Source organism: Lactuca saligna, chromosome 6 (genome assembly GCF_052625555.1).
Source record: "Lactuca saligna cultivar CGN05327 chromosome 6, ASM5262555v1, whole genome shotgun sequence".
Classification (NCBI taxonomy): Eukaryota; Viridiplantae; Streptophyta; class Magnoliopsida; order Asterales; family Asteraceae; genus Lactuca; species Lactuca saligna.
This window is the reverse complement of record NC_136422.1, coordinates 61,099,513-61,126,420: the sequence shown is the minus strand read 5'-3', so window position 1 is coordinate 61,126,420 and position 26,908 is coordinate 61,099,513. Positions and strand designations below refer to the sequence as shown.

The 26,908-nt window shown below is 40.0% G+C and overlaps 1 protein-coding gene and 1 long non-coding RNA gene across 7 annotated transcripts; one reads left to right on the top strand and one right to left on the bottom strand.

Moving 5' to 3' along the window:
* Positions 1-18,546: 18,546 nt before the first annotated feature.
* LOC145000846 (receptor-like protein EIX2) lies at positions 18,547-21,617 on the top strand. The gene has a single exon (XM_078960132.1). It carries the CDS (start codon positions 18,691-18,693, stop codon positions 21,514-21,516), a length of 2,826 nt encoding a protein of 941 aa, XP_078816258.1. The 5' UTR covers positions 18,547-18,690; the 3' UTR covers positions 21,517-21,617.
* Positions 21,618-22,056: 439 nt separating this feature from the next.
* Positions 22,057-26,600, bottom strand: LOC145003193 (uncharacterized). Of its 6 annotated transcripts, XR_013661884.1 has the most exons (7): positions 26,317-26,600; positions 25,864-25,908; positions 24,701-25,029; positions 24,350-24,518; positions 23,666-23,883; positions 22,550-22,826; positions 22,057-22,470 (listed from the first exon to the last, which is right to left on the bottom strand). It is a non-coding gene; the product is annotated as an uncharacterized LOC145003193 (long non-coding RNA). The 6 variants fall into 6 exon arrangements; XR_013661885.1 differs by lacking the exons at positions 25,864-25,908; positions 26,317-26,600 and adding an exon at positions 25,236-25,847 and having other exon boundaries at positions 22,061-22,470; XR_013661883.1 differs by lacking the exon at positions 25,864-25,908 and having other exon boundaries at positions 22,062-22,470; positions 26,317-26,596.
* Positions 26,601-26,908: the final 308 nt, after the last annotated feature.

The window sequence follows — 26,908 nt, the reverse complement described above, 5'->3', positions numbered from 1 at the left end:
ACTGATCCAGCATTGGTCTGCATACGCGATTCATGAGATCCATGAATGCGGCTAGAGCATTAGTGAGCCCAAAAGGCATCACCACGAACTCGAAATGACCATAGCGGGTCCTGAAAGCATCTTCTGCACATCTTCGCCTCTGACCCGCATCTGGTGATATCTGGAGCTAAAATCGATCTTGGAGAACCAAGACGCCCCCTGAAGTTGATCAAACAAATCGTCTATCCTCGGGAGGGGGTAACGGTTCTTCACCGTTACCTTATTCAACTCCCGGTAGTCTATACACATACGGTGCGACCCATCCTTCTTTTTCACAAACAGGATCGGCGCTCCCCAAGGTGAACTACTTGGCCGAATAAAACCCTTATCTAGTAGCTCCTGCAGCTGCGTAGACAACTTCTGCATCTCAGGGGGAGCTAGCCGGTACGGTGCCTTAGCTATCGGAGCCGCACCAGGAATCAGGTCGATTCCAAACTCGACCTGCCTCTCAGGAGGTATTCCCGGTAAATCTTCTAGAAATACATCCGGGAAGTCTCGCACCACTGGAACATCGTCAACTGTCGTCTTGCCCTTCTCCCGGGCATCCAAAACATAAGCTACATAACCGGCGCAACCCTACTGAAAATAGCGCCTCGCTCTCGCGGCTGAACAAAGAGCTGGTCCGCGCTGTAGCCTCTCGCCCTGAATCACTAACTCTCCCCCACTGGGAGTGCGAACCCTCACTAGCTGCAACTCGCAATCAATCACCGCCCCGTTGGGACTCAACCAATCCATGCCCACTATAACCTTATTCCCTTGCAGGGGAATAGGGACCAAGTCCACCGGAAACCGCTCGTCGAACAACTGAAGAGAACATCCTCTATGCACTCTGGTGACCCTCACGGTCCTATCATCTTCTATCTCGATCTCTAGTGGATAATCCAACTCCCCTGGAGCTCTACTAAATCTCTTGCTAAGCGCTAGCGATACAAACGATCGGGTAGCCCCCGAATCAAATAATACTGTAGCAGGAATGCCGTTCACAGAGAACGACCCTATACAAAACATATAACCATAAGCAATAATCAATAATAATATAGAGATGAAGGGAAGATACATACCCGTCACCACATCAGGAGTCGCTCGTGTCTCCTCTGCTGTCATCTGAAAAGCTCTACTCTTTGTCACCGGTGCCTCGGCTCGGCCCTGCCGGCCATCTGTAATCCTCAAAGTAGCAGGGGCAGGTGTAGCCACCTTCCCTGCTGCAACTAAACTCGGACACTGGGACTTTTTATGTCCCCTCTGATTGCACTGAAAGCAAATCAGATCTGATGCTGCAATAGCAGTAGCAGGGGCCGTACAATCCCTTCTCAAATGCCCAGTCCGACCGCACTTGTAGCAGTCGTAACTCCCTGCCTTGCACACCCCATCGTGCAATCTCCCACACTTGCCACATCGACCGTGGCTCTGCTGACTCCTGGATCTGTGATCTGAAACCTTGGGCTTTTTGCCCGAACTACTTGTACCCGAAACCGCCTCTGGTTTCCTCTTCTTCTCCATCTCAAGGTCAATCTCCCTCTCTCGAGCCCTAGCAATCATGTCATCCATCGTTTTACAGCTGGACTAGCTCACAAACTGGCGGATATCGCTCCGCAGCATCTCATGATAACGGGCCTTCTTCATTTCCTCATCGGCTGCATACTGAGGAACGAGAAGAGCCCTCTCCCTGAATTTGGCGGTGATCTCCGCCACGGTCTCTGTAGTCTAGGTGAGGTCCTGAAACTCTCTGGCTAACTGCTGCACCTCCATAACCGGTGCAAACTCCGCCCTGAACCTGGTGGAGAAATCAACCTAGGTCATGGAATCTAGCGCTGCATCATCTCCAATGGTATGTCCGACCTCTTCCCACCAATCCCGTGCCTTGTCCTTCAGAAGACAGGACACCAATCTAACCTTGTCCCCCTTGGGGCACCTGCTCGTGCGGAAAGCATTGGCCACATCCGCCAACCATCTAGTACTCGCTATGGGGTCCCGCGCCCCGTGGTAATCTGGAGCTCCACATGCCCTGAACTCCCTCAACGTAAGTGTGCGCGACCCCATCATGGCCGCCACCTCGGCACGGAAGGTGCCCAATCTCTCATCCATCAGCTCTAGGATACCCTCCTTGATTGAACCGAAGATCACATGAGTCTGCTCCAGTATGATACGAGTAATCTCTGAAGAAAGAAACTCTCTGGTCTGCTCATCCAACTGCCCGGCCTCCGGGCCTGATCCTGATCCCCCTCCGGCACCTGAACTGCCGACTGCTGGCCTCGAACGCAAAACTACCATTCTGAAACACATCATAGGAACATCAGAAAACTGAAATATCTCAAGGGATCATTGATACCAATACTAGCTTCCTGGTCTTGTCTCAGCCTTCCTTGATTCGAGTATGGATCCTCTGCTTTCAGTAGTATGGGCCCATACTACCTTCCACATCTATCCGTACTTTCCTCAAGAAATGCCTTGACTCCACCAAGTCACTTCTACTACTACTGATCTCTGTTACTCTCATCCTAGGCTTGCCCTAGGGAAATCTCTGACTCCACTCAAACCAGTCCTCAGCTGCTGGAGGCCTCATTGTAATACTAATTAGCCATCACCTGAATACCATCACATGTGATGAGGCTCAGATAATCCTTCGAGTAAAAGACTCGTCCCTACAACGGTTAGACTCAAACAAGAGTTGCGCAATAGGGCCAAATCTAACACTCTGAGATTATTCAACGCTGATCACATGTGATGTGACGTATTCACCTAATGGCTAACTCCCATCACTCAGAGTCCCACAAATCACAAAGCAAGCAGTATTCGGATAAGGAAACATACTCAAGCAATTCTATCCTCATAATGGGAAACTGCACTAGCATACAATGCTAAGCTCATACTATTAGGCATAACCTAAACAGGCTATCCTACTATTGTCTACTCAATACTAGCATGCAGATCTTGTAAAGTTGAAACACATATAGCAGGCACATAAGGCATCCTCCTAGATCCTTAGTCCTATTCTAGCATGCTGTTCTACTGAAACTAAAACTGACAATCATAACATAACTTGTATGGGTAATTTGGGAGTACTTACTTGAGCTCGGTTGATCGCATACGTCACACCCTTTTCCTTTTATAAAAACTCTTCTTCTTTCTAAGTTCTTTTTCAAAAATCATTTTCAAAGACATTTTTCTTTTGAAAATCTTTACCGTTTCCTTAGTTTGAGTTCAGACACACCCGAAAGTGTATCCGAATCCCTCAAACCAAGGCTATGATACCAACTTGTAACATCCCAAAATACGACCCAAAAATTTTTGTTTAATAATTACTAAAAACACCATGTTAATATCATAAAGTAAAACTCGTACGTCAATATCTCAAAAACAATAACAAGGTATTATGAGTAAGCTGTATCAAGACTGTATCCAATCACATCTATGAAAAACTAAAAACAACTCCCAGGACAACTGAAGTTGTGGTGTGTGCGATGCCATCAACCCGAGCTCTTCCTTTTACTTGCGGAAGTACCTGAAACCAAAACTAAAATTGTAAGCACAAAGCTTAGTGAGCTCCCCAAACTACCACATACCATACAATACATATAAACACATATTGGGCCTTGCCCACTGCATCAGACCGAAGTCCGGAAACTGCATCAGACCGAAGTCCGGAAACTGCATTGGACCGAAGTCCGGAACTAACCAGGTCCTTGCCCTCTGCATCGGACCGAAGTTCGGAAACTGCATCGGACCGAAGTCCGGAACTAACTAGGGCCTTGCCCTCTGCATCGGACCGAAGTCTGGAACTACTGAGGCCTTGCCTCCTGCATCGGACCGAAATCTGGAACTAACTGCATCGGACCGAAGTCCGGAACTGACTGCATCGGACAGAAGTCCGGAACTGACTGCATCGGACAGAAGTCCGGAACTACTGAACATAGCATAGCATAAACATATCAACTAACACAACAACACATACTACATACTGCTTTGGGCCATAACCCGGAACACATAACACGCAAACCTGTCTGAGCCACGAAAGCGTCAAACATACTAACTACTGCATCAGACCGAGGTCCGGAAACTACTGCTAGCTAAACGGGCCGGCATTGTGGCCTTAGACCCGTTCCTACTGGAAGGAAACTCACCTCGTGAACTGGCTGCTGAGTGTATGGCTCTAGAAGCTATCTGCTGCTGCTTCGGTATCTCCCCGGCTACAATTCCACAAACACACTCAATCAAATACTAATAACTGCATTGGGGTAAAATGACTATTTTACCCCTGGCTAAAGTCAACTCTCTCGGTCAAAGTCAACTTACAGTTGACCTGACTCGCCGAGTTGGGCCGCCAACTCGCCGAGTCCCTACTCTCGCTTCTCAACCCTGTTCGCTGCTACTCGTCGAGTATGGCATCAACTCGACGAGTTCCCTTTCGATTCTAGAACTCAGGCTATCTGCATCCGACTCGCCGAGTTGTATGAACAACTCGACGAGTTGTTCTTGAATCTATGAAGATCGCCTTAGTGAGTCTGACCTCCGGCTCACTGAGTCCATTCTACTACTCACTGGTCCCCACTCGGAATCACTCAAAAGGGGAAAAATCGGGGACTCACGGCTCGACTCGCCGAGTCGCATGCATGCAGTTACTAAAAACTCGATTCTGCTTGAATCCAGCGCATATAACTTGTAGATCTGGGCTTCTTATGCTCGATTAACACGTAAAGATTCTATCTTTACGTGCCCATAAGCATCCATGAAGATAAAAAGGCTCAAAAGGCATAATAAAGGCTAGATCTAGGGTTCTCATGCAAGGCAACTTCGAAAAAGGAATAGATCAGGGCTCTAAAACTCCTAAATGAACAAATCTAAGGATATCTCGACCCAACAAGGCATCCATACAACTATAAAGCTTGGAAAATACATTAAACTAGCCTTAGAGGTGTTCTAATGGAGGTTTTAAGCACAAAACATAATAATTCCAAGACATACCTCAATGAACTCTAACTTTGGCCTTGGATCTTTGCTCTACACTTCCTCTTTTTGATCCTTTCTTCTTCTTCTTCTTCAATCCTTCAAGAATCCACACAAAAACACTTTAATCATACAAGGAATGGTTTAGGGGTTTCTCACAAGCTCTCTGAGGGTGAAGGAGGCGAGTTGGGGCACATATCATTGCTTAAATAGTGAGCAAACCCAGGGATTTAGGGTTTCTTTCTAGCAGGCGGACTCGTCGAGTCCCGAATATGGACTCGTCGAGTCGCCGATCTACACGCTGCTCAAAATCCCGTCTCTACTCGACGAGTCGGGCTATAGACTCGCCGAGTCCCTCTTGAAACTTCTAAATAAATAACATGGAAACAACATACCAAAGACGGGTCGTTACAAATGCCCTAACACACATAGGAGGGTCAGACCGTCGAAGGAACCCACATCTTGTACAGCTCCAAAATTTCTTTCTAGGTTACGATCCATCCATGAAGTGATATTCATTGCTTCATTCCTACATCAGCAAGTCACCATCTTTGAATGTGAAGCGATTAGATATTGTAAAGGGTGTAACGGTCGACCAACAGTTGAAGGGAGAAGAGAGATGATGACCACAGATAAAGGGTTTGCACAAAAATTGAGCATGCAATCTTTCTTTTAAAGAGTGAAGGTTAAAAGTGAAACGACAAAATTGCCCCTGCAATTTAATGTTGAGAAACAAGTTAACTGCTAAATGGTAACGAAATGAGCCGGAAGGATTAAATATTAAACGTTTTGAAACCACATGTGTAACACCCCAAAGTTTGGAAAGTCAAGTAAAGAAGGAAGACCTCAATTTTGAGGGGATACTCGGCGAGTCCATGGAGGGACTCGGCGAGTCCAAGCGGGATCCGGGTCGAGGTGTAAGCGACCGACTCGGCGAGTCGGCCAAGGAGACTCGACGAGTTGGGTCTGAACGGGGAAAACCCTAAATCCGGGACTTGGAGCCTATATAAGCGTCTCATTCTCCTTCCTAGGGTTCCTTTACTGCCTCTCTTCCCCAGAACACCAAACCCTAGCCACCATATCCGTTTTAGAGCTAGACCTTGCCTTGGAGAGTGCACTAAAGCTTGGAAAAGGAAGAAAGGCTTTGGAGGTGCAAGAAGGGACTGTAGATCCGGGATTTAGAAGACATTTCAACCCAATTGGAGGTAATAAGTTGTTGCTTGGAATCCCTTTTTCACCTAGATCTATTCTCATGTGTGAGTTTTGGACATTTTGGCATGATAAGTAACCTTTTCAAGTTAGAGGTCCAGATCTGAGGTTGCTACCTCAGATCCATGTTTGTTTTGGTCTAGAAGCCCCTAATGTATCAGCCCTTGGTATGTTGAAGAAGTATGTTGCCATAAACCCTAGTTTGAATGTGTTTTAAGCCTAGATCTCTTGATCTACACGTAAAGTTTGCCACTTTACGTGGGGGATAGGCCTTAGAAGTATGGATCTATGAGTTGGAAGCCCTGCTTGGCTCTAAAAGCCACTGCATGGATTAAGGACTGAATAGACTCGGCGAGTCCTTCGAGTGGACTCAGCGAGTATCTTGAAGATGAGGAGGAACTCGACGAGTGGGATGAACAGCTCATCGAGTCGGATGAAGTTAGGCATCAACTCAGCGAGTTGGAAGAACAACTCGACGAGTTGGTTGAAGATTGCCTTGGACTCGGCGAGTCTGTGAGTGGACTCGGCGAGTCAGGTCGCGAAACCTCAAACCCTTCGAGTAAAGACTCGAATCAATGAGTCGGGTGGCGACTCAGCGAGTTGGGCAGGACAGGACTTGGAACTAGTTGAACTCGGCGAGTCATAGAATGACTCGGCGAGTCGAGTCGCGAATAGAAAGAACCTGAGCTTATGAACTCGGCGAGTCATTAGGAGGACTCGGCGAGTAGGGTTGACCTGGAAGGTTGACTTTAACTAGGATTTTGACTTTGACCAGAGTTGACTTAGTTGGTTGTCAGACTAAGTGTTATATGTATATTGATAGCTCGGAGAGCTAGAGGAGCAGCGGTTCAGGGGATTGTCGAGTAGCAGCCAGAGGTTTATCAGCAGAGCTCAGCAGTTCAGGTGAGTTTCCTTCCAGTAGGAACGGGTCTAAGGCCACAATGCCGACCCGTTTAGCTAGTAGTAGTTTCCGGATTTTGATATGATGCAGTATTTAGTATGTTTGATGCCTTCGTGGCTCAGACAAGAATTAGGTGTTATGTGTTCCGGGCCATGGCCCGATGTAGTATGCAGTATATGTGTGTTCATGCTAGTTGATATGTTTATGCTATGTTCTATTCAGTTAGCCCGGACTTCGGTCCGATGCAGGGGACAAGGTCCCAGTTAGTCCGGACTTCGGTCCGATGCAGGGGGCAAGGCCCCAGTTAGCCCGGACTTCGGTCCGATGCAGGGGACAAGGTCCTAGTTAGTCCAGACTTCGGTCCGATGCAGGGGCAAGGCCCCAGTTAGCCCGGACTTCGGTCCGATGCAGGGGACAAGGTCCCAATTAGTCCGGACTCCGGTCCGATGCATGCTAGTATTGAGTAGACAGTGGTAGGATAGCCTATGTAGGTTATGAGAATTGCATGCTAGTATTGAGTAGACAGTGGTAGGATAGCCTATGTAGGTTATGCCCGATAGTATGAGTTTAGCATTGGATGCTAGTGCAGTTTCTTGTTATGAGAATGGTTTTGCCTGAGTACGTTTCCTTTATCCGAATGTTGCTTGCTTTGTGCTTTGTGGGACTCTGAGTGATGGGAGTTAACCATTAGGTGAATACGTCACATCACATGTGATCAGGGTTGAATAATCTCAGAGTGCTGGATTTGGCCCTACTGCGCAGCTCTCGTCTGAGTCTAACCGTTGTAGGAACGAGACTTTTACTCGAAGGATTATCCGAGCCTCATTGCATGTGATGGTATTCAGGTGGTGGCTAATTGGCATTACAATGAGGCCTTCAGCAGCTGAGGACTGTTTGGGTAGAGTCAGAGGTTCCCTAGGTCAAGCCTAGGATGAGAGTAGCAGAGATCAGTATTAGTAGACGTGATTTGGTGGAGTTGAGGTAACTCTTGAGGAAAGTGTGGATAGATGTGGAAGGTAGTAAGGGCCCATACTACTGGAAGTAGAGGATCCGTACTCGATTCAAGAGGGGCCAAGACGAAACCAGGAAATGGTAGAGTATGTGAGAAATCCCTCAGCAGTAGTGTATAAATTGATCAGGAATTGTTATATTTTCAGCATGGTGACGTTGCGCGAGATATCAGTTAGCAGTTCAGACATCGAGGAGGGATCTGGCTCGGGCTTTAGAGCCGGGCAGCTTGACGATCAGATGAGGGATTTCATTTTCGCAGAGATCACGCGCAACATCATTGATCAGACTCCAGTGATTTTCGGTTCGGTTAGAGAGGCCATTGTGGAGCTCATGGACAGTCATCTTGAGGCCTTTAAGGTCGGGATAGTTTCAGGGCAGTTTGGGGCTCGTCTAGGTCCCGAATCTTATGGAGTTCAGGGATCCATCAGGGAGGGAGATCCCATTTCTAGTTTCTGCCATCAGGGGATAGGAGTGAGTCGGGCATCCTGTCTTCAAGAGAGACCTTTGGATGATTGGATAGTTGAGGAAGTTTCGCGAGCCATTCGCGAGGATCTGCCCGACATGGTCGTGAGGATCACTGATAGATTGATCGAGAGGCTCCAGGATCAGACAGTTGTTGCTCAGTCGGCGGGCAGGGAGTCGGAAAGGAAGAGGAAAGTGGATGAGACTTGGGTAGCCTCAGGTTCGGGTAAGAGGCCCAAGGGTTCGGATTTGAGGGCGAGGAACTATCAGAACCGCAGTCGATGCAGGAAGTGCGGAAGGACGCACATGGGTGTGTGTAGGCGTAGAAGTCGTAGCGATGCTGGATGTTTCAAGTGCGGCCAGATTGGTCATTTTAGCAGAGACTGTGTTGTTACCATCGCCCAGGGACTTGATCCGTTATGTTTCCATTGCAGTCAGAGGGGCCACAAAAAGGCCCACTGTCCGAGTTTGTATACAGCAGGGCAGGTGTCAGCTCCTGCTCCTGGGACTTCGAGAGCCCAACAGACATCGGGGCCGGGCAAGGGCGCCTACGGCTCGGAGCCGAGTTTTCCGGTAGATTTCAGCAAGGATTCGAGCAGCACTGAGTGATGGAGGTATGTATCTTTTGCTTTTCTGTCATCTATTATTGTGATATTATTGTTATGTTGCTGCATTACCTGCTCATGGTTGAGTTTTATGCCATCTGCATACCTTGGAATTCGAATAGTGAATTGGAGATCGTTCCCTCTAGATCAGGTTATTTCGGATTCAGTATTTGTAGCATGTATGTGTAAGATGCAGTAGTGATTTACTACTTTCGGAGGGCGTTAGTCGAGTAATGATCATTTATATTCTCAGTTGTGATAGTTCAGAGTTTTTAGTGGAGTAGCTAGCGGTCAATAAGAAAGTGGGTTGGGGAGGTGCACCCCCAAACGCAGAATCTCGGGATGTAGTCCCTAAAGCAATTTCAGTTAAGGACCGAAGGGTGCTTAGTCAGATAGCAGGAAGGGTGCGGATCTGGTAAGAGTTAGTTGGAGCGTTGGCAAGGGTAAACGTCGGCGGACAACATATCGCCTTTCTAATGAAAGGAAGCTTGGAAATCCTTTCGACCAGTGAGCAGTAAGGATCTAGTCGAATCCAAGTGGGGGAGAACCCTTCCAAGTATACAAGAATAAGAGCCACGTAGACTCAGAATGATTGCGCGGCCTCTGAGGTGATTGTAGCACAGTGATCGATGGATCGAGAAGTTTAGAATTTGGAGTTCGAGGACCTTCCCAGTAATTAGTTCATGTAATCGAGATGATTAGAAGCTGGTTGAGAATCCAGGATTGGAGGACCACCTGTAGAGGCTCAAGTGAGTCGGAATGGGGATCCTGAGAACGGATAGCAGGAGATGTTTTTGTATTAGTAGCTAGTGGCAAAGTTAGCATGCCGGATTGCGTGGATTCAGGAGTTGGGAGTTTGGAAACTTCCCAACGAAAGCTTCTTGTATCCGGATTAGTAGACGGTTGGTTTGGGAACCAAGCCAAAGAGTTCCTCGACGAAGCGCTAAGTATATCAAGGATATAAGATGTCGAGGATGATGCAGTATTCAAAGATTGAGGGCTGTTTTGGGAAATCGGGATGAGGAATCACTAGCGGGACTAGGGATAGTCAGGATGTCCTCGAGATAGTAGTAGTGTTGTAAGTCTGCGGGGGTAGACGTAGCATTCACCAGCAGTCAGATAGTAGTAGTAGTGTTGTAAGTCTGCGGGGGTAGTCGTAGCATTCACTAGCAGTCAGATAGTAGTAGTAGTGTTGTAAGTCTGCGGGGGTAGCTGTAGCATTCACTAGCAGCCAGATAGTATTAGAGAGTTGCAAGTCCGCGAGCGTAGTCGCAGCCTTTATCAGATTGGTAGGTAGCATGAGCGCGTGTTGGACGCGGGAAAGCAGTAGTACCCACCAGTTCGGGTGCAACAGTGACGATATGGGAATCCACGGGTTAGATTTCGGATTTCCCAAATGGTACAGTTATGGCTAAGTCAGCAATTTTGGCTATAGATCGTCACATCAGTTATGAGATCAGGGTAGCAGTGGACCGTCGGGGTTTGGGTATGTTAAGGGCTACCGTCAGTCTGGGAGCCGTCATGCTGTTAGTCGTGGAATTGATGATGTCAGGATGTGACGTATGGACCCGATCGGTTGGATCGGAAGATTGTTAGAGCCGTAGTGACAGGATAACTAGTGGAAACTAGTCCCAGAGGAAGATTTCGTTCAGAAGTCGTGGAAGCGACTAAGTAAGGAGTCCCCTTGACTCCACAGTTGAGTTGGAGCTCAGTGTTTCAGCCAGTTCAGTGTTTCAGTCAGCTCAGTGTTTCAGCCAGTTCAGTATTTCAGTCAGCTCAGTGTTTCAGCCAGTTCGATGTTTCAGGCAGCTCAGTGTTTCAGTCAGTTCAGTGTTCCAGGCCGTCAGCGTTTCAGTCGGTACAACGTTTCAGGAAGTTTAGAGTTTCAGGCATGTTCAGTATTGCAGGCAGTTCAGTGTTTGGAAGGTTTCAGAATTTTGGACAGTATTAGTATTTGTGTCGGAATGCAAGTGCTGACGGTATAGTTGGTTGATTTGGAAATGGCAAGTCTCTCTCATCAGGATCAGTTGAGCCTTCTGCCAAGTGTAAGTGATTTGTAAGGATAGTTAGGCAGGTAGCTTTTCCTTCAGGAGGGAAGGCTCGAGTTAGTAGGAGTTGAGTAATCAGATGGGATATAAGCAAGATGATTCCAGCGGCATTGTTTTAGTACGAGCGGCAGAATGGATAGAACAATTATAGATAGTCGAAGTATCTCCAGGAGTCGTTGGAAGCGACTAGGAGATTGCGATGGAGTGTAGTGACCGGTGGGAGTCCGGTAACTCAGATATCGATAGATTAGTTGGACCAGAGTGGTTTCAGTGCATCCAGTAGGCGGATGAGGGGTACAGAGTTCTCAGTCGAAGGAAGTAACATTGAGGAAATTAGGAAAAGGAGAAGAATTCAGTATGTACCAACAGTAGGGACTAGCACGGTGAGTGGCTGGAGTGATGGACAGAAGGGTGTTAGTTTTCCAGATAGAGAGTTGGAGGCAGTTCGCAGGACAGTTGGTCATAGCAAACTTCGAGGACGAAGTTTAGTTTAAGTGGGGGAGAGTTGTAACACCCCAAAGTTTGGAAAGTCAAGTAAAGAAGGAAGACCTCAATTTTGAGGGGAGACTCGGCGAGTCCATGGAGGGACTCGGCGAGTCCAAGCGGGATCCGGGTCGAGGTGTAAGCGACCGACTCGGCGAGTCGGCCAAGGAGACTCGACGAGTTGGGTCTGAACGAGGAAAACCCTAAATCCGGGACTTGGAGCCTATATAAGCATCTCATTCTCCTTCCTAGGGTTCCTTTACTGCCGCTCTTCCCTAGAACACCAAACCCTAGCCACCATATCCGTTTTAGAGCTAGACCTTGCCTTGGAGAGTGCACTAAAGCTTGGAAAAGGAAGAAAGGCTTTGGAGGTGCAAGAAGGGACTGTAGATCCGGGATTTAGAAGACATTTCAGACCAATTGGAGGTAATAAGCTGTTGCTTGGAATCCCTTTTTCACCTAGATCTATTCTCATGTGTGAGTTTTGGACATTTTGGCATGATAAGTAACCTTTTCAAGTTAGAGGTCCAGATCTGAGGTTGCTACCTCAGATCCATGTTTGTTTTGGTCTAGAAGCCCCTAATGTATCAGCCCTTGGTATGTTGAAGAAGTATGTTGCCATAAACCCTAGTTTGAATGTGTTTTAAGCCTAGATCTCTTGATCTACACGTAAAGTTTGCCACTTTACGTGGGGGATAGGCCTTAGAAGTATGGATCTATGAGTTGGAAGCCCTGCTTGGCTCTAAAAGCCACTGCATGGATTAAGGACTGAATAGACTCGGCGAGTCCTTCGAGTGGACTCAGCGAGTATCTTGAAGATGAGGAGGAACTCGACGAGTGGGATGAACAGCTCATCGAGTCGGATGAAGTTAGGCATCAACTCAGCGAGTTGGAAGAACAACTCGACGAGTTGGTTGAAGATTGCCTTGGACTCGGCGAGTCTGTGAGTGGACTCGGCGAGTCAGGTCGCGAAACCTCAAACCCTTCGAGTAAAGACTCGAATCAATGAGTCGGGTGGCGACTCAGCGAGTTGGGCAGGACAGGACTTGGAACTAGTTGAACTCGGCGAGTCATAGAATGACTCGGCGAGTCGAGTCGCGAATAGAAAGAACCTGAGCTTATGAACTCGGCGAGTCATTAGGAGGACTCGGCGAGTAGGGTTGACCTGGAAGGTTGACTTTAACTAGGATTTTGACTTTGACCAGAGTTGACTTAGTTGGTTGTCAGACTAAGTGTTATATGTATATTGATAGCTCGGAGAGCTAGAGGAGCAGCGGTTCAGGGGATTGTCGAGTAGCAGCCAGAGGTTTATCAGCAGAGCTCAGCAGTTCAGGTGAGTTTCCTTCCAGTAGGAACGGGTCTAAGGCCACAATGCCGACCCGTTTAGCTAGTAGTAGTTTCCGGATTTTGATATGATGCAGTATTTAGTATGTTTGATGCCTTCGTGGCTCAGACAAGAATTAGGTGTTATGTGTTCCGGGCCATGGCCCGATGTAGTATGCAGTATATGTGTGTTCATGCTAGTTGATATGTTTATGCTATGTTCTATTCAGTTAGCCCGGACTTCGGTCCGATGCAGGGGACAAGGTCCCAGTTAGTCCGGACTTCGGTCCGATGCAGGGGGCAAGGCCCCAGTTAGCCCGGACTTCGGTCCGATGCAGGGGACAAGGTCCTAGTTAGTCCAGACTTCGGTCCGATGCAGGGGCAAGGCCCCAGTTAGCCCGGACTTCGGTCCGATGCAGGGGACAAGGTCCCAATTAGTCCGGACTCCGGTCCGATGCAGGGGGTAAGGCCCCAGTTAGCCCGGACTTCGGTCCGATGCAGTGGGCAAGGCCCAGTATGTGCTTTATATGTTATTGTATGGTATGTGGTAGTTTGGGGGAGCTCACTAAGCTTCGTGCTTACGGTTTTCAGTTTTGGTTTCAGGTACTCGGTTTTCAAAAGAGGAGCTCGGGAAGATTGCAAAGCACACACCATAGTCAGTTAGCCTGGGAATGTTTGACTCTGATAATGAAATTATGTTTTGAATTTAACACTCGAAGTTATGTTTGACTTATGATACGTTGTTTATAAATCTAGTTTTAGTAATGTTTTTAAAAGAAATTTTTAGTCGTGATTTCTGGATCGTGACAACATGGATCATCCGTGAGGTTTTTTAAAATTAGGGACCAAACTTTATATTTATGTGAAACCATAGGGACCATTTTTGAAGTTTTGTCATATATATATAGCAAGAGAGAGAGAGAGAGAGAGAGAGTGGGAGAGGGATAAGTTCAAGTATTCTAACTAATTATTATGTGGATGTAGGAATCAATGTGAACCAATCATTTAAAAACCTAAATAAGGTAAATTTTTAATGTTATCTATTAATTAATTTTATTAATTAAATAAATATTTAATTATCCCTTTAATTTAGGCAAGATAGTTTAAGAATTAAAAACCGTAACCGACCATACAAAACACATATTTCTTTCTTCTTCCTGTGCCTCACACCTCACCGTCATTCTCTCTCTCTCTCTCTCTCTGTGTGTGTAAGAAGATTTATGAATCTATATTTACATTTCAATATTTAAATATATAAAGATTACGTTATATTTCAACTGAAACTTCAAGAATATTGTTTTTCTACAAGAAGTTACTTCAATCAAAATATGTACTCTATTAGAATATATTATGGAATTTTGATAGAATATTGTTCTAATAGAATTGCAATCTAAAAGAATAAATTCGAGTAAAATCAAAAACTATGTTAGAATTAAAAATGAATTAATTAAAAAAAATCAGAATTCAAAATTAAAAGAATCAGTATCCCTTAAAATCCGAAATTTTCATTAATTAAACATGTGTTTCCTAATTTAAACATGTGTCTCCTGATATAAAGATAGGTAAATTATTACTTAAAAGAACTAAAACCATTAGTCTATATTCATCTTTACATCCACACAATAATGAAATAAAATAGAATAACCGAAGCATATATATATATATATATATATATATATATATATATATATATATATATATATATATATATATATATATATATATATATATATATATATATATATATATATATATATATATATATATATATATATATATATAGGAAGTGTTTTATAGAACTTTATTTATTGATGAATTTGTAGTGCTAACGGATGAATGTTAATTATATTTAACAAATATACCAAAATTTATATTTTTTTTATGTCTTACACTTTAACATCCATATTGGTATTAAACTTCATTTTTTACATTATATTCATTGATGAATGATGTTGATTTTTCCTTTTTTAGTGTTTTATTTATCAAATAAATTTCCTGAATTTATTAATTTTTATCCTTAAAAAATGTTTCTATGTTGATGAAAAAAAACAAGAATTTTGTTTGTGTGCGCGAGAGAGAGATTTAAACTAATATTTTATGTATTGTACTTTCACTTGGCTGGATAATATTTTTATCTTATTTGCTAAAATAAATGACCAACAAATAGGCTTGTAGTTTGAGGCCCGTTGGAAACAAACCACAAACAACACATAATTTGCAAAAGGAGTTTATCTAGAAAACAATGAAGGAGAAGGGTTGCCTTATATATGAAACACAATACTTTATTAAAGGGGTGTTTGTGAGTGCTTTTTGAACTCTCAAAGTACTTTTACACCCCGTTCCCAAGTTCAACTTAACGAGAAAAAGGAAATGAAATGGGTGGAAATGAGAAGAAAATAAAACAAATTGGTGTTTCTGAGTTTCATTAAAGGAAGGAAGTGGAGGGAAATGAGAGGATCATTTTCCCTCCTAACTTTCCTTCCGATTTGGAAGGATTTGGAAAGAAAGAACAAAATGATTCATTTTCCTTCCATTTCTCTCCAACTCGAGAACTCAAAACAAAATTTTGTTTTCTTTTCCTTTCTCCTCTTTTTTAATTTTCTCTCATGACTTTCTTTTATCTTCTCTTCTTTTCTTTTATTAAACTACGGAACGAGGCGATATATAAAAATGTTTATTGGCTTATAGTGGTGGTAAAATTAGTTTTTTTTAAAAGTGTTTGGATTAACTTTTATGGTGAGAAAGTCAATAAGTCAATAAATTAAAATGTGTTTGGCTTAAAAAGTGCTTTTTGAAGTTATTTTGGTTAAAAAGTCAAAAGCATTTTTTAAAAACCAAGTTTTACATGCTTTTTAAAAAATGATTTTTGAAACTAATGGAAAAACTATTATGAAAAATACTTTTGAGTTTGTCAAACACTTTTTCAACTTATTAGATTTTCAAAAACGAACAACCCAATAAATTTTTTTTGTTGGTGGGAGACATACAGGGGAAGGGTAAGCATGTGCATTTTTCTTTCAGACTTCCTCCTCACACTTATTCGTCCTCACACTTATTCAGTTTCATATTTAGATGTAAAATTAAGAGGTAAATACAATTAAATGTAAACAAGCAAGGCCCTAAGCCCTTGCTTAATTTGATACAAGGCAAGACCAGCCCTGCTTAATCACCAAACAAAACTTCGATTTTTATTATCTCTCACGCAATAAATAAATACCATATAATTCAGTGAATAAATATATTTCATAAAATCCGAGGTTCGGTTTTTATTAGTTTTTATATTTTTTTAAAACTGAAACCAAACCATATATATATATATATATATATATATATATATATATATATATATATATATATTTCTTTTTTTAAAAAAAAACTCAAGTATTTTTGGTTAAATTTTTTGGTTTTTTGATTTTATTGGTTTTTATTGATTATTGATTTTTTGGTTTGTGGGTTTGGTTTTGTTATCCCCTTTTAGCTTATGAATTTGATTTTTACTCGTTTACCCTCGTCCTCCTTTAACCCTACTTTTCTTCAGTTTTTACAGCCTTCGCTTCGTCTTCTCTTCTCCATCTTCCATCACTGTTCCAAGATGTCTTCGTCGTTCCTCCCTCGGTCTTCCATCAGGTAAGTTGTTGGATCATCTCAACTATTCAATACTCGATATATCTATTCTCTTTTTGTTCTCTTAATCTCGATTTTTCTTCTCGACTCTCTGTTCTCCATTTTCTGTTGAATAATGTTTCTCTTGCTCACATTTATTATTATTATTATTATTATTATTATTATTAATTTTCAGTTTTGATGTTAAACGGTGCCTTTTTGTTTCAATTGACAAATTTTTAATAGATTCCATAAATTAGAGTTGTTTCTGGGTTAATGTTTATGTTGGAAGTTGGAACTTTTCTAAATGGTTTCATAAAAATCTGTGTAGGAGATTAAATCTGCATAGGATTGGAAGAATTGTCTCAATTAGACATAAATAGAAGTTGTTTAATAACCCAAGGGGAGTATGAGAGGCATGAATCCTTGTTAAATTGGGGTTTAATTCAATGTTTCTGAATATAACAAGTCGTTTGCATTATGATTTTGATTTGTTGTTTGGGGAAACAATGCATTGGAAAAGCCAAAAGGATTTGCTCTATCTGTAGAAAATAATGGTAAGATTACACTGCAAGTTTGTTTTGACAAAAGACAGTTATGGTAGTTTTTGACAAACATATGTAAGTCTCATGGTCGTATATATAAAAGTGATTTTTAGTTTAAAATTTCAATAGTTCTCACAAATTAACAACAACTTGGTATTCTACATTACTTTTAGATAAAAGGGTAAAATGGTCGTTTTCTCTTATTCGAATGGTTCATTCAATCCAAAATACATAAATAATTAGCCTTATTTTATCCAATACATTCTCTGGAGACTCATCATTTATCACTCAGCTCTTATGCCATTAGGGGCTGATTCTTTATGACTTAATAGGCTTAATAATTAAGCACTTGATCTGGACAGCTAGCTATATATGGTTGTTTCCAGGCACTAACCCACCATTTGTCCTTTTTCCTGAATGATTAGTTTGCTTTTGTGGATTTACAATGACATAAAGTGAGGATCCAAAGATATGATAAGATGAAAAAAGATATGTATAGGAAAAATACAAATTTCCAAGACTTGAAAGTCCTTGAAAGTCTTATATGGGGCTAGCTATCCATTACAATTGTCCATTTTTTTTTTTAAAAAAATTTGTTTTATAGTTTGAATGGTTCTATTTCAAGGAAAATAAGGCTTTTATGCCTTACAGAGTGTATAAATCTTTGAACGTTTGATTTGGGGCAGTTTATTTCAATTATTCTTTTCTAATTTCTTTCATACTTTGGCTCTATTTCAAAGGAAAATAAGGATTTTATGCTCCACACGAATCACAACTCACTAGGTGTGTGTAAAGTGTAAACGCAAGAAAGATAATTCTTGTTAAAAATGGTAGGAACCTTTTATATTGATATCTTTTTTTAGAGCATAAAAATAATAATTTCAGTATTTTTTTTTTTTTTTTTTTTTTGTAAAGAATATAGTTGTAAAAATGAGATATAATAAACCATTTGTTGATGAATATGCCTAATCCCTGTTATCTTTTATTTTTTAAGGTTATATTACTTTTCGGGAAAAATAAAACAAAAGACCCAAATTTATATATTTTTATGTTGTACAAATAAACATCCATGTCGATATGCAAAGTCTCTATTCTGATGTTTTTATTTTCTTTTTATTTATTAGGGCATTATTTTTTTTTTTTCAAAAAATAAAAACAAATATACCAAAATATCTTTTTATGATGTGAAAATAGACATCTATATGGATGTTGCTATAGGAAGTGTTTTATAGCACTTTATTTCATTGAAGAATATGGTGTTGATTTTTCATTTTTTAGTGTTTTATTTTATTAAAAAAATTCCAGAGTTTATTATTTTTTAGCCTAAAAAAATGTTTTCATACTGATGAAAAAAAAAGGAAAAAAGCATTATGTTCCTACTGTTCTCATGAGAATTATTGAATCCTTCATTTTCACAGTTGGCAGCACTATATAAAGCTGCATGGGGCATCTTCAAATTTTCATCAATACAAACAAAAAACATCACCAATTAAGATTTGCATTTACAATTTTACATCATGCATCCTTGTGTTTTTTTAATATTCTCACTTCTCTTGTTTTGTCTCGAGACTACAACTGCCGACCAATTGGCAGCAGTGGGAGGAGGAGATGATAAGTGTTTTGAGAAGGAGAAAAATGCTCTCCTTCATTTCAAATCTCTCCTTCAAGACCCTTATGATCGCCTCTCTACGTGGACAGCTGAACAAGACAACTGCTGTCAATGGAGTCGAGTGACATGCAACAACCAAACAGGTCATGTCACAGAGCTTGAAATTGTGTCCTGTGGTCTTGTAGGTGAGATTAGCCATTCATTGGTTAACTTAACCTACTTGAATCTTCTTGATCTTTCTGCAAATTCTTTTCATGGAACCATTCCTGCGATCATTGGTTCCTTGACTCAATTAAGGTACCTTGACCTTGGCTACAATAATCTTAATGGAACCATTCCCAGGTCCATTGGTTCCTTGACCCAATTAAGAGGCCTTGACCTTTCATCTAATTCTCTTTATGGAACCATTCCCAGGTCCATTGGTTCCTTGACAGAATTAAAATACCTTGACCTTTCATCTAATTCTCTTTATGGAACCATTCCTCCAGAGTTGGGAAACCTCACCAACTTGCAAGTGCTTTACCTTTTTGAGGTTGGAAGGTGTAGAGTTGAGAATCTTGAGTGGTTGTCTCCTCTATCTCATCTGGAGGAACTTGCAATGGATAGGATTTCACTGGCCAAAACAAATCATTGGGTAGATGTTATTCTCAGTCTCCCGAAACTCTGGCTTTTAAGTTTATCAGGATGTGAGCTGTCACAGGTCATGTATCCATATTCTTCTTCATTTCTCAACTCTTCTTCCTCATCTATTGAAGTCCTTTATCTCAGAAACAACAATCTCACCTCATCCATGTATCGTTGGTTGTTCCCATTGACCAGCAATAACCTTTGGATTCTTTCTCTCTCTGGCAACATGTTAGATGGGATACCCAAATATCTTGGTAACCTCTGTAGTCTGGAACGTTTTTACTTCTATAACAACTCTGGTGTTATCAAATTTCCTGATTTTCTCAACAACTTGTCTGGATGCACATCACTTTCATTACAAAGGTTGTATGCTTCAGGAAGCCAATTTACAGGGTCATTGCCTGATGACATCCAAAAGTTCACATCCCTAACAGATCTGTACCTCTCTGAGAATCAGTTAAAAGGAACTATAAGTAAGAAACTGTGGGAACTGCCCAACCTTAAATATCTTGATCTTTCCGAAAACTCACTCCAAGAATTTCCTTCCTCAGATTACATGTCAAACCGTTCTCATATAGAATCTATTCAACTAAGCTCTTGCAAACTAGGGCCTCACTTCCCCAAATGGATTCAAAAATTGAAAAATCTCACCAATCTTGAAATTGCAAATAATGGTTTTTCAGATACAATTCCTCTCGAGTTTTGGGACTCATGGCCTTCCCGGTTAACATTCCTGAATCTTTCTTCCAACAACATAAGCGGGAAAATACCAGATCTGTCATCAAATTTTTATAACAATTCAGTGATAGATTTAAGCTTCAACAGCTTTGATGGTCCAATAACTAATGTCTCTTCCACTGTGGCATTACTAAATCTTTCCAGAAACAAATTTTCTGGAGGAATCACCTTCTTATGCCAGGTTGTCCATGGCTTTTTAGTTATTCTTGACCTCTCTCATAACTTTCTAACCGGACAACTTCCAGATTGTTTGTGGCATTTCAAAGAACTACAAGTTCTTAATTTAGAACACAATAATCTTTCTGGAAGGCTTCCTGCCTCTCTTGGATCTATGATTAAGCTAGAGGCATTGGATTTATACAAGAATGATTTCTCCGAAGAATTTCCTTTGTCTGTTAAGAATTGCACGAGCTTAAAGTCATTGAATTTGGGGGCCAACAAGTTTTCTGGTAATTTGCCTGTTTGGATTGGGGAAAGCTTATCTGGGTTGTATGTTCTTATGTTAAGATCAAACAACTTCTCTGGAAGCATCCCTTTACAATTATGTCAATTAGCAAGTCTTCAAATTCTAGACTTGTCAGTGAACCATTTCCATGGAAGCATCCCCTTATGTTTGAGTAATCTTACGATCATGGTGCAACAAGGATTCTCTCAACTACAGAATTTAGATCGTGGAGTTTCATTAGGAACATATTCATATAATATTGACCATGTGATGATCCAGTGGCAAGGAACCGAACGGGAATTCATCAGAAGTAATATGGTATTGTTGAGGAGCATCGACCTGTCAAGCAACAGCTTAACAGGGGAAATCCCATATCAGATTACCAATCTTGATCAACTGATTGCACTCAACTTATCTAAAAACGCTCTACTTGGAAAGATTCCATGGAAAATCGGTCAGATGAAAAACCTTTTAACTTTGGATTTATCTAGAAACAAGTTTTCAGGAGAAATACCATCAAGCATGTCTCAAATGACTTGGCTAAATTACCTAGACGTCTCAGATAATAGCTTGTCAGGGAGAATCCCATCCAGCACACAACTTCAGACCTTTGACCCTTCAAGATACGAAGGGAACTTAGGGCTTTGTGGACCTCCCCTTACCAAAAAATGTCATGGAGACGAAGAATCGGGAATACAACATAGCATTGGTGAAAGTGAGGGTGAAGGTATAGACGAACTTCAAGGTTGGTTCTATGTTGGTGGGGCCATTGGTTTCATAGTTGGATTTTGCATAGCATGTGGTGCTTTGCTTGTCAACCGTCGTGGAAGATTTGCTTTTTTTATGTTTCTTGATAGCTTTGAAGATTGGGTTTATGTGAAGGTGGTGGTGTTCATTGCAAATTTGCAAAAAAGACGAACATAGATAGTCATGTAAAACCATGTTTAATTTTTGTATTTGGCACGGGTTTTTAAGTCTCAGTTATCAATAAAATTGCCACCAACACCATGGGTGGCCATTTTCCAGTGTTTTGTGAAATAAGGCATCATAAAAAGTTCATATTTTCTAATTATATTTAAGAAAGTTTTTTTTTTTTTTTTAACAAAAATAATAATAATAACCATTAAGAGTATATAATAAAAAGGGAAAATGTCTTATGAGGGTAACCATCTATCACATTTGTTCACATTTGGTCAGTTTTTTTTGTACACGTGTGACCATTAAACTTACTTAAAGTATTAAAAAAAGTACCATTATGATCTGTAATTAAAGGTTACCTTGGTTTCTGACGACTTCACCGTCGACAATTAAACTGGTGAGAGTAATGAAGTTTTGCAGTTGTACACATTTAATAAATTATTATTTTTTTATACACATTTGACAAATATACTTAGGATGGACAAATTTTCTAGGAAATATAGTGCTAGAAGGATTATCCATCCATATACCTTTCTTTTCTTTATGAGTATATAATAATATACACTTTATGTTTCCAAAGGCCTTATTTGTGCATGAGTAAATCAATGTTCAATTCATCGAATCACATTGTTACATTAAATTATACCTTACCTAAGTTAAATGTTAAATCCCATTACTTAGTATTAACAACCAGCAATTACCTGTAATTTAACTGTACTCTATATGTATCCTATCTATAGTATTAAAACCATCACATAAAAGAATCTAATACACCATAAACAATTGTACTTGATGTCACATCCCCCATTCCTGCAATCCATTCCTGATTACATTCTAGCCCATTCCGGCTGTGCATTCTAGCCTTATTCATCACCCAATCCCACTCCATGGATGCTGCTGTGGAACACATGGATCGCCATTCCAACTGAAAAGAACTCTTCAATTTCTGCAAAGCTTTTACTACAACATAAAAAAATAATTTTTACTTCATAAGAATCCTTTTCAAAGCTTCAAATTCCAAGAAATGTTTTAAAAGTACCTTAATCAATTGAAGTATTGGCCTCGGCTCTAACAATTTCAAAGATCTCTATGGTCTCTATGGCACTGATTATGATATGACTGGTATGACTACCTTTTACAAGCTGCAAAATTATTGTCAAACTCCTCCTGCTAACATGGACTGTTAGCACAAGAGCACTATTAATATCTCCACTCATTTTGACAATATTAATCTCTTGAAACATGTTATCACCATTTATAATGATGTTAAAAACTCATTGTCCCTCCCATGTGAGTTGTGAGCGAAGGATCAATCTCTACAAATTACAAAGTAGTTGATAAAATTTTCAAAGAATAATATCTAAAAAACAAAAAGAAAAATTGAAAGTACGATGCTATAAATGGTAAATTCGAAAAAAAATAAAAATACAATGCCTTAATAAAATCTTGCACACAAGGTGCATTAAACAAGATAACATCGGTGGCATGCTATAGTTATGGTGATAATATTCCTTATTTCTTATATATCAAATGTGTATTCTTACTTTTTTACTTTAATCAAAAACTATAATCTTGAGGATGTGTCTATGATCTTCCATCAAAGTAATACTCTTAAGTATAGTTTAGAAATGGAAATATCAAAATCAGTTTTTTACTTTGAACACAACCTTCAAAAAATTTTGCTATAATATAGATCAACTTTTGTTCATGAAATTAATAAGTTTCTCTTTAAACGCACCATTGTCTCTGTTAGTGTATATTAATTAAAGATAGCCTTCACCCTTTTAACTGGTTCCAAATTTATTAAGCATATATGATATTTACTAAAAAAGGTATGAAATGAAACCAAATAACTAGTTAATAAAAACATCACAATAGGAGCTTTTTCATGTAAAAAAAAAATTCAAGAAAATTGAAGAAGTTATTGGATGATCTTTTTCAAAGAGCTTGTTAATTAACAAGCTTTCATAGATTTGGTGGATCCATGGGTTTTCAACCAATTGTATATAGACAACATATACAAGGTCCCCACAAATAACAAACTAAAATAACGTTTCTATTGTGGAGATAAAAGGAGCTTTTTCATTTAAAGTTTTATAATGAAAAAATTCCACCAAAAAGCTCTCTTGTTATAGATGTTTGGTAAAAAATTTACCTGCCAACATCATCGGCTTTAACTAAAACAGAATTAACTCTGAGACAAGGCAAAGAAGTTGTTGTCTTCAACATTTTAGGAGCTTCCACTATGATGGTTGTTGACCCAATCTTTAGTGATTCAAATGCTTTTGATGTGAGCCCTGTTTCTGCGGGTGGCTCTTTTGATGAACACATGATTCTATGAACAAAACTCCGATTATTTTGGATGCTCCTGCACTATTCAAGAAACCATAGCTATCATTCAGTTCTAGAATGTTGAAATCTACAGTCAAATTTTAGTTATGCACTAAGATAAACAAAGTTAATTACAAGGGGTCTATACCACATTACCAACAACAATCTCCATTTTAACAATTTTAACATTAATCAAAGCGGATAAGGATATCAAAGTTAGTGGCAGATGTAACACCAATCTCATTATCCATTGAAAATCATTAGAATGAGAATACTCTCGTTTGTAATCAATATAATCAATTATTATTATCTAGCAGATATGTAGATTCATACTAATCTCGGTTTGGCATCAGTTTGTTTGTTTCAGTTAATTATTTCATTTTATAAAAAGACAGGTTATATTCAAACCATAGTGAAAACATGTAGCTAAAACCCAAAATTTTCAACTGGTTATGTAAAATGATGCTAAGAAAATCAAAAAATTAGGAACAAAGTTAAGAATGAACACCTTCTTTCTCTCAGAAAATCCAATTGAAGAAATGTTGCTAAAGGAGAGGGGATTTGAAGCTGAGGAGATCGGAATCGTTATTGAAATGTGCAGAGAGAAGCAGACGCCATGGGAAATAGTTACGGAAGGTTCTCTGATGAAGGTTGGAGATGAGGGTGAGGAACTTGAGCTGCAAAGAACGAACCAGATGAAGAAACGTAAGTTTCATGCATATACAGTTGTCAATGTACTCCAATAAACGGAAATCAAATGACCAAATATGCAATAGAATGAACAGTTTGAACACGGAATTAACTCTATCAATTGCTAATGTATTGTGACATTAATTAAACAACTTATTAGAAAGAACACCTGGTTGTTCAATACTGAAGACCCGGCGAATTTAAATCTGAAATCAATTTTGAATCGGCGATGAAGAGACACTGAATTAGCTGGATTGACGATGAGTTTTGAAGAGGTGCTCCCCAGTGAAGAGAGGCGACGTAGTATGTCGATCGATTGAGCAATCGAGTGTGTGTGCGAGAGAGAGAGAGAGAGAGAGAGAGAGAGAGAGAGAGAGAGAGAGAGAGAGAGAGAGAGAAGAGAGAGAGAGAGAGAGAGTGATCAATTTTGCAGTTGATGTTGTCGTTCATCGATGCTTTGATAAGTAAGCCGCTTGACCAGAAAAGAGTGAAGGCGATCTACAGGGGCAAAATGGGAAAAATACAAATGAACGGTCAATTCAATTTTGATGTTGCGTCAAATGAACATGTTTTGTTAAACATTCTGGTTGATGCAAAGGCTAAAGTTTGTTAATAATTGTAAAAATACAAATTTTAATTGGTAAAATTATCTAGTACACCTAATTAAGCGTATTAGATTTCTTCATTTGTGTGTATTAAATTACCTGTTTTCCAGTAGTGAGAATAAACCTACTTAAGTGTATGTCTGAAGTCCAGAAACGAATTTGCAGTGAGTATGTTATATTGCCCTTTGAAGATGAGTTGGTTAAACTCTGGTTGGACAAAAGTTAATTGTCACCCCTCAAACGATCACAACATAAATGTCTATGTTAAAATCCAACCTTTTTATTTTATCCTTTACAATTAAACCTTTTTTTTTTGTTTTGTTCAAAGGTACCATGCATTTTGAATTTAAAACATAGTTCAAAGTCAAAGAGAATATGCTGGAAATAGCATGTACTTCAATTGACCCTATTTTTAGCATCCTGGTTTCATGTTTTCTTTTTGAAGCATGTTTTCTTAATAAAAACAATTTTTTTCCCCTAATTAAAACACACACATACACACAGGCCACAGAACACTACCCCATGTATGTACTTTCATCTTCATCTTTTGCTATTAATGTCACTTGTTAAGTAATTTTTTTAGTCAGCTTTACCTTATAAGCCTCTTAAACAAAAAATAATACATATTTTGATATAACTAAGAGCAGTGCATCCAAGTTTCTTTAGTCAGCTGATGTTTAGGAAGAAGATGAAAAAAGGAACAAATCCTAAAAGAGTGAAACAAAACCTTCATCTCTTAAAAAATTATCAGCAAGAACAAAATATGGGGTACCTGGAAGAGGAAAATATGTCAGTTGTGCTATTTCAAGAAGAATCAAATAAAATAAATAGATTAACATTTGAAGATGGATAAAGATCAAGAAACAGAGGGCAATTCAAGAACCAAAACCAAATTTTTTCCCTAAATCGATTGTCCAGTGATGAAAGTTAGGAGGTTGCGATGAACTATTTTGAAAAAGATGTTCTCAAATGGTATCATTAATAGGAGCACAACAGAAGACTGATATGTAGTTGGACATAACATTTTGTGATCAATTACTCAAAACAAGATCATATAGTAAGGTCAGAAGAAAAATGAAGAATTAGAAATCAAGATCAAACACATGAAACAAATTTATTCTTAGCAATCAGTATTCACTTCTTTCAGACATTTCATCAAACACTTGGAAGGCGGACCGACCTTTTGAAGATAATTCTTTCTTTTCATTCAGATGACACTGACTAGCGATGCAAACCTGCAATGGAGTTCAAGAATAAAAGGAATGAAATAGAGAAATTGGGCTAGAAAACGATGTAGATGAAGTTGTGGATGAAGAAGATGGGAAGCTAGTTGATTCAGAGGACGGGGTACAAGTCATTAAGCCTAATAATCCTTATATTAGTGTTAGCTCTTCTGATGACGTTGAAGTTGAAGAAAGGGAGATGATGCTTTTTAGGAAGTTAGAACTTTAGAAAAAGGTTAAAAAGGTAATATCACAAGGGTGCTCGACAATTGTAGAATATAATGTTGCAACCAACCAACATTGTTGATGGTTTAAAGGAATTTTACAACATCAGACACCGTTTGGGAATGGTCAATTACTCAAGGCTTACTCAAGGTATGTAATGTCTGCTTGATCTCATATTTTTAATGTTTGCTTGATCTTGGTTAATTACATTTCTATCTATTATCGATTTTTAATGTCTGCTTCATCATAGTTTTCAATTATTTGCATGGTCTATGCTTTTAGTTCGCTATCAAGAACTATGTTGTGTTCATTCAATTGGGTTGG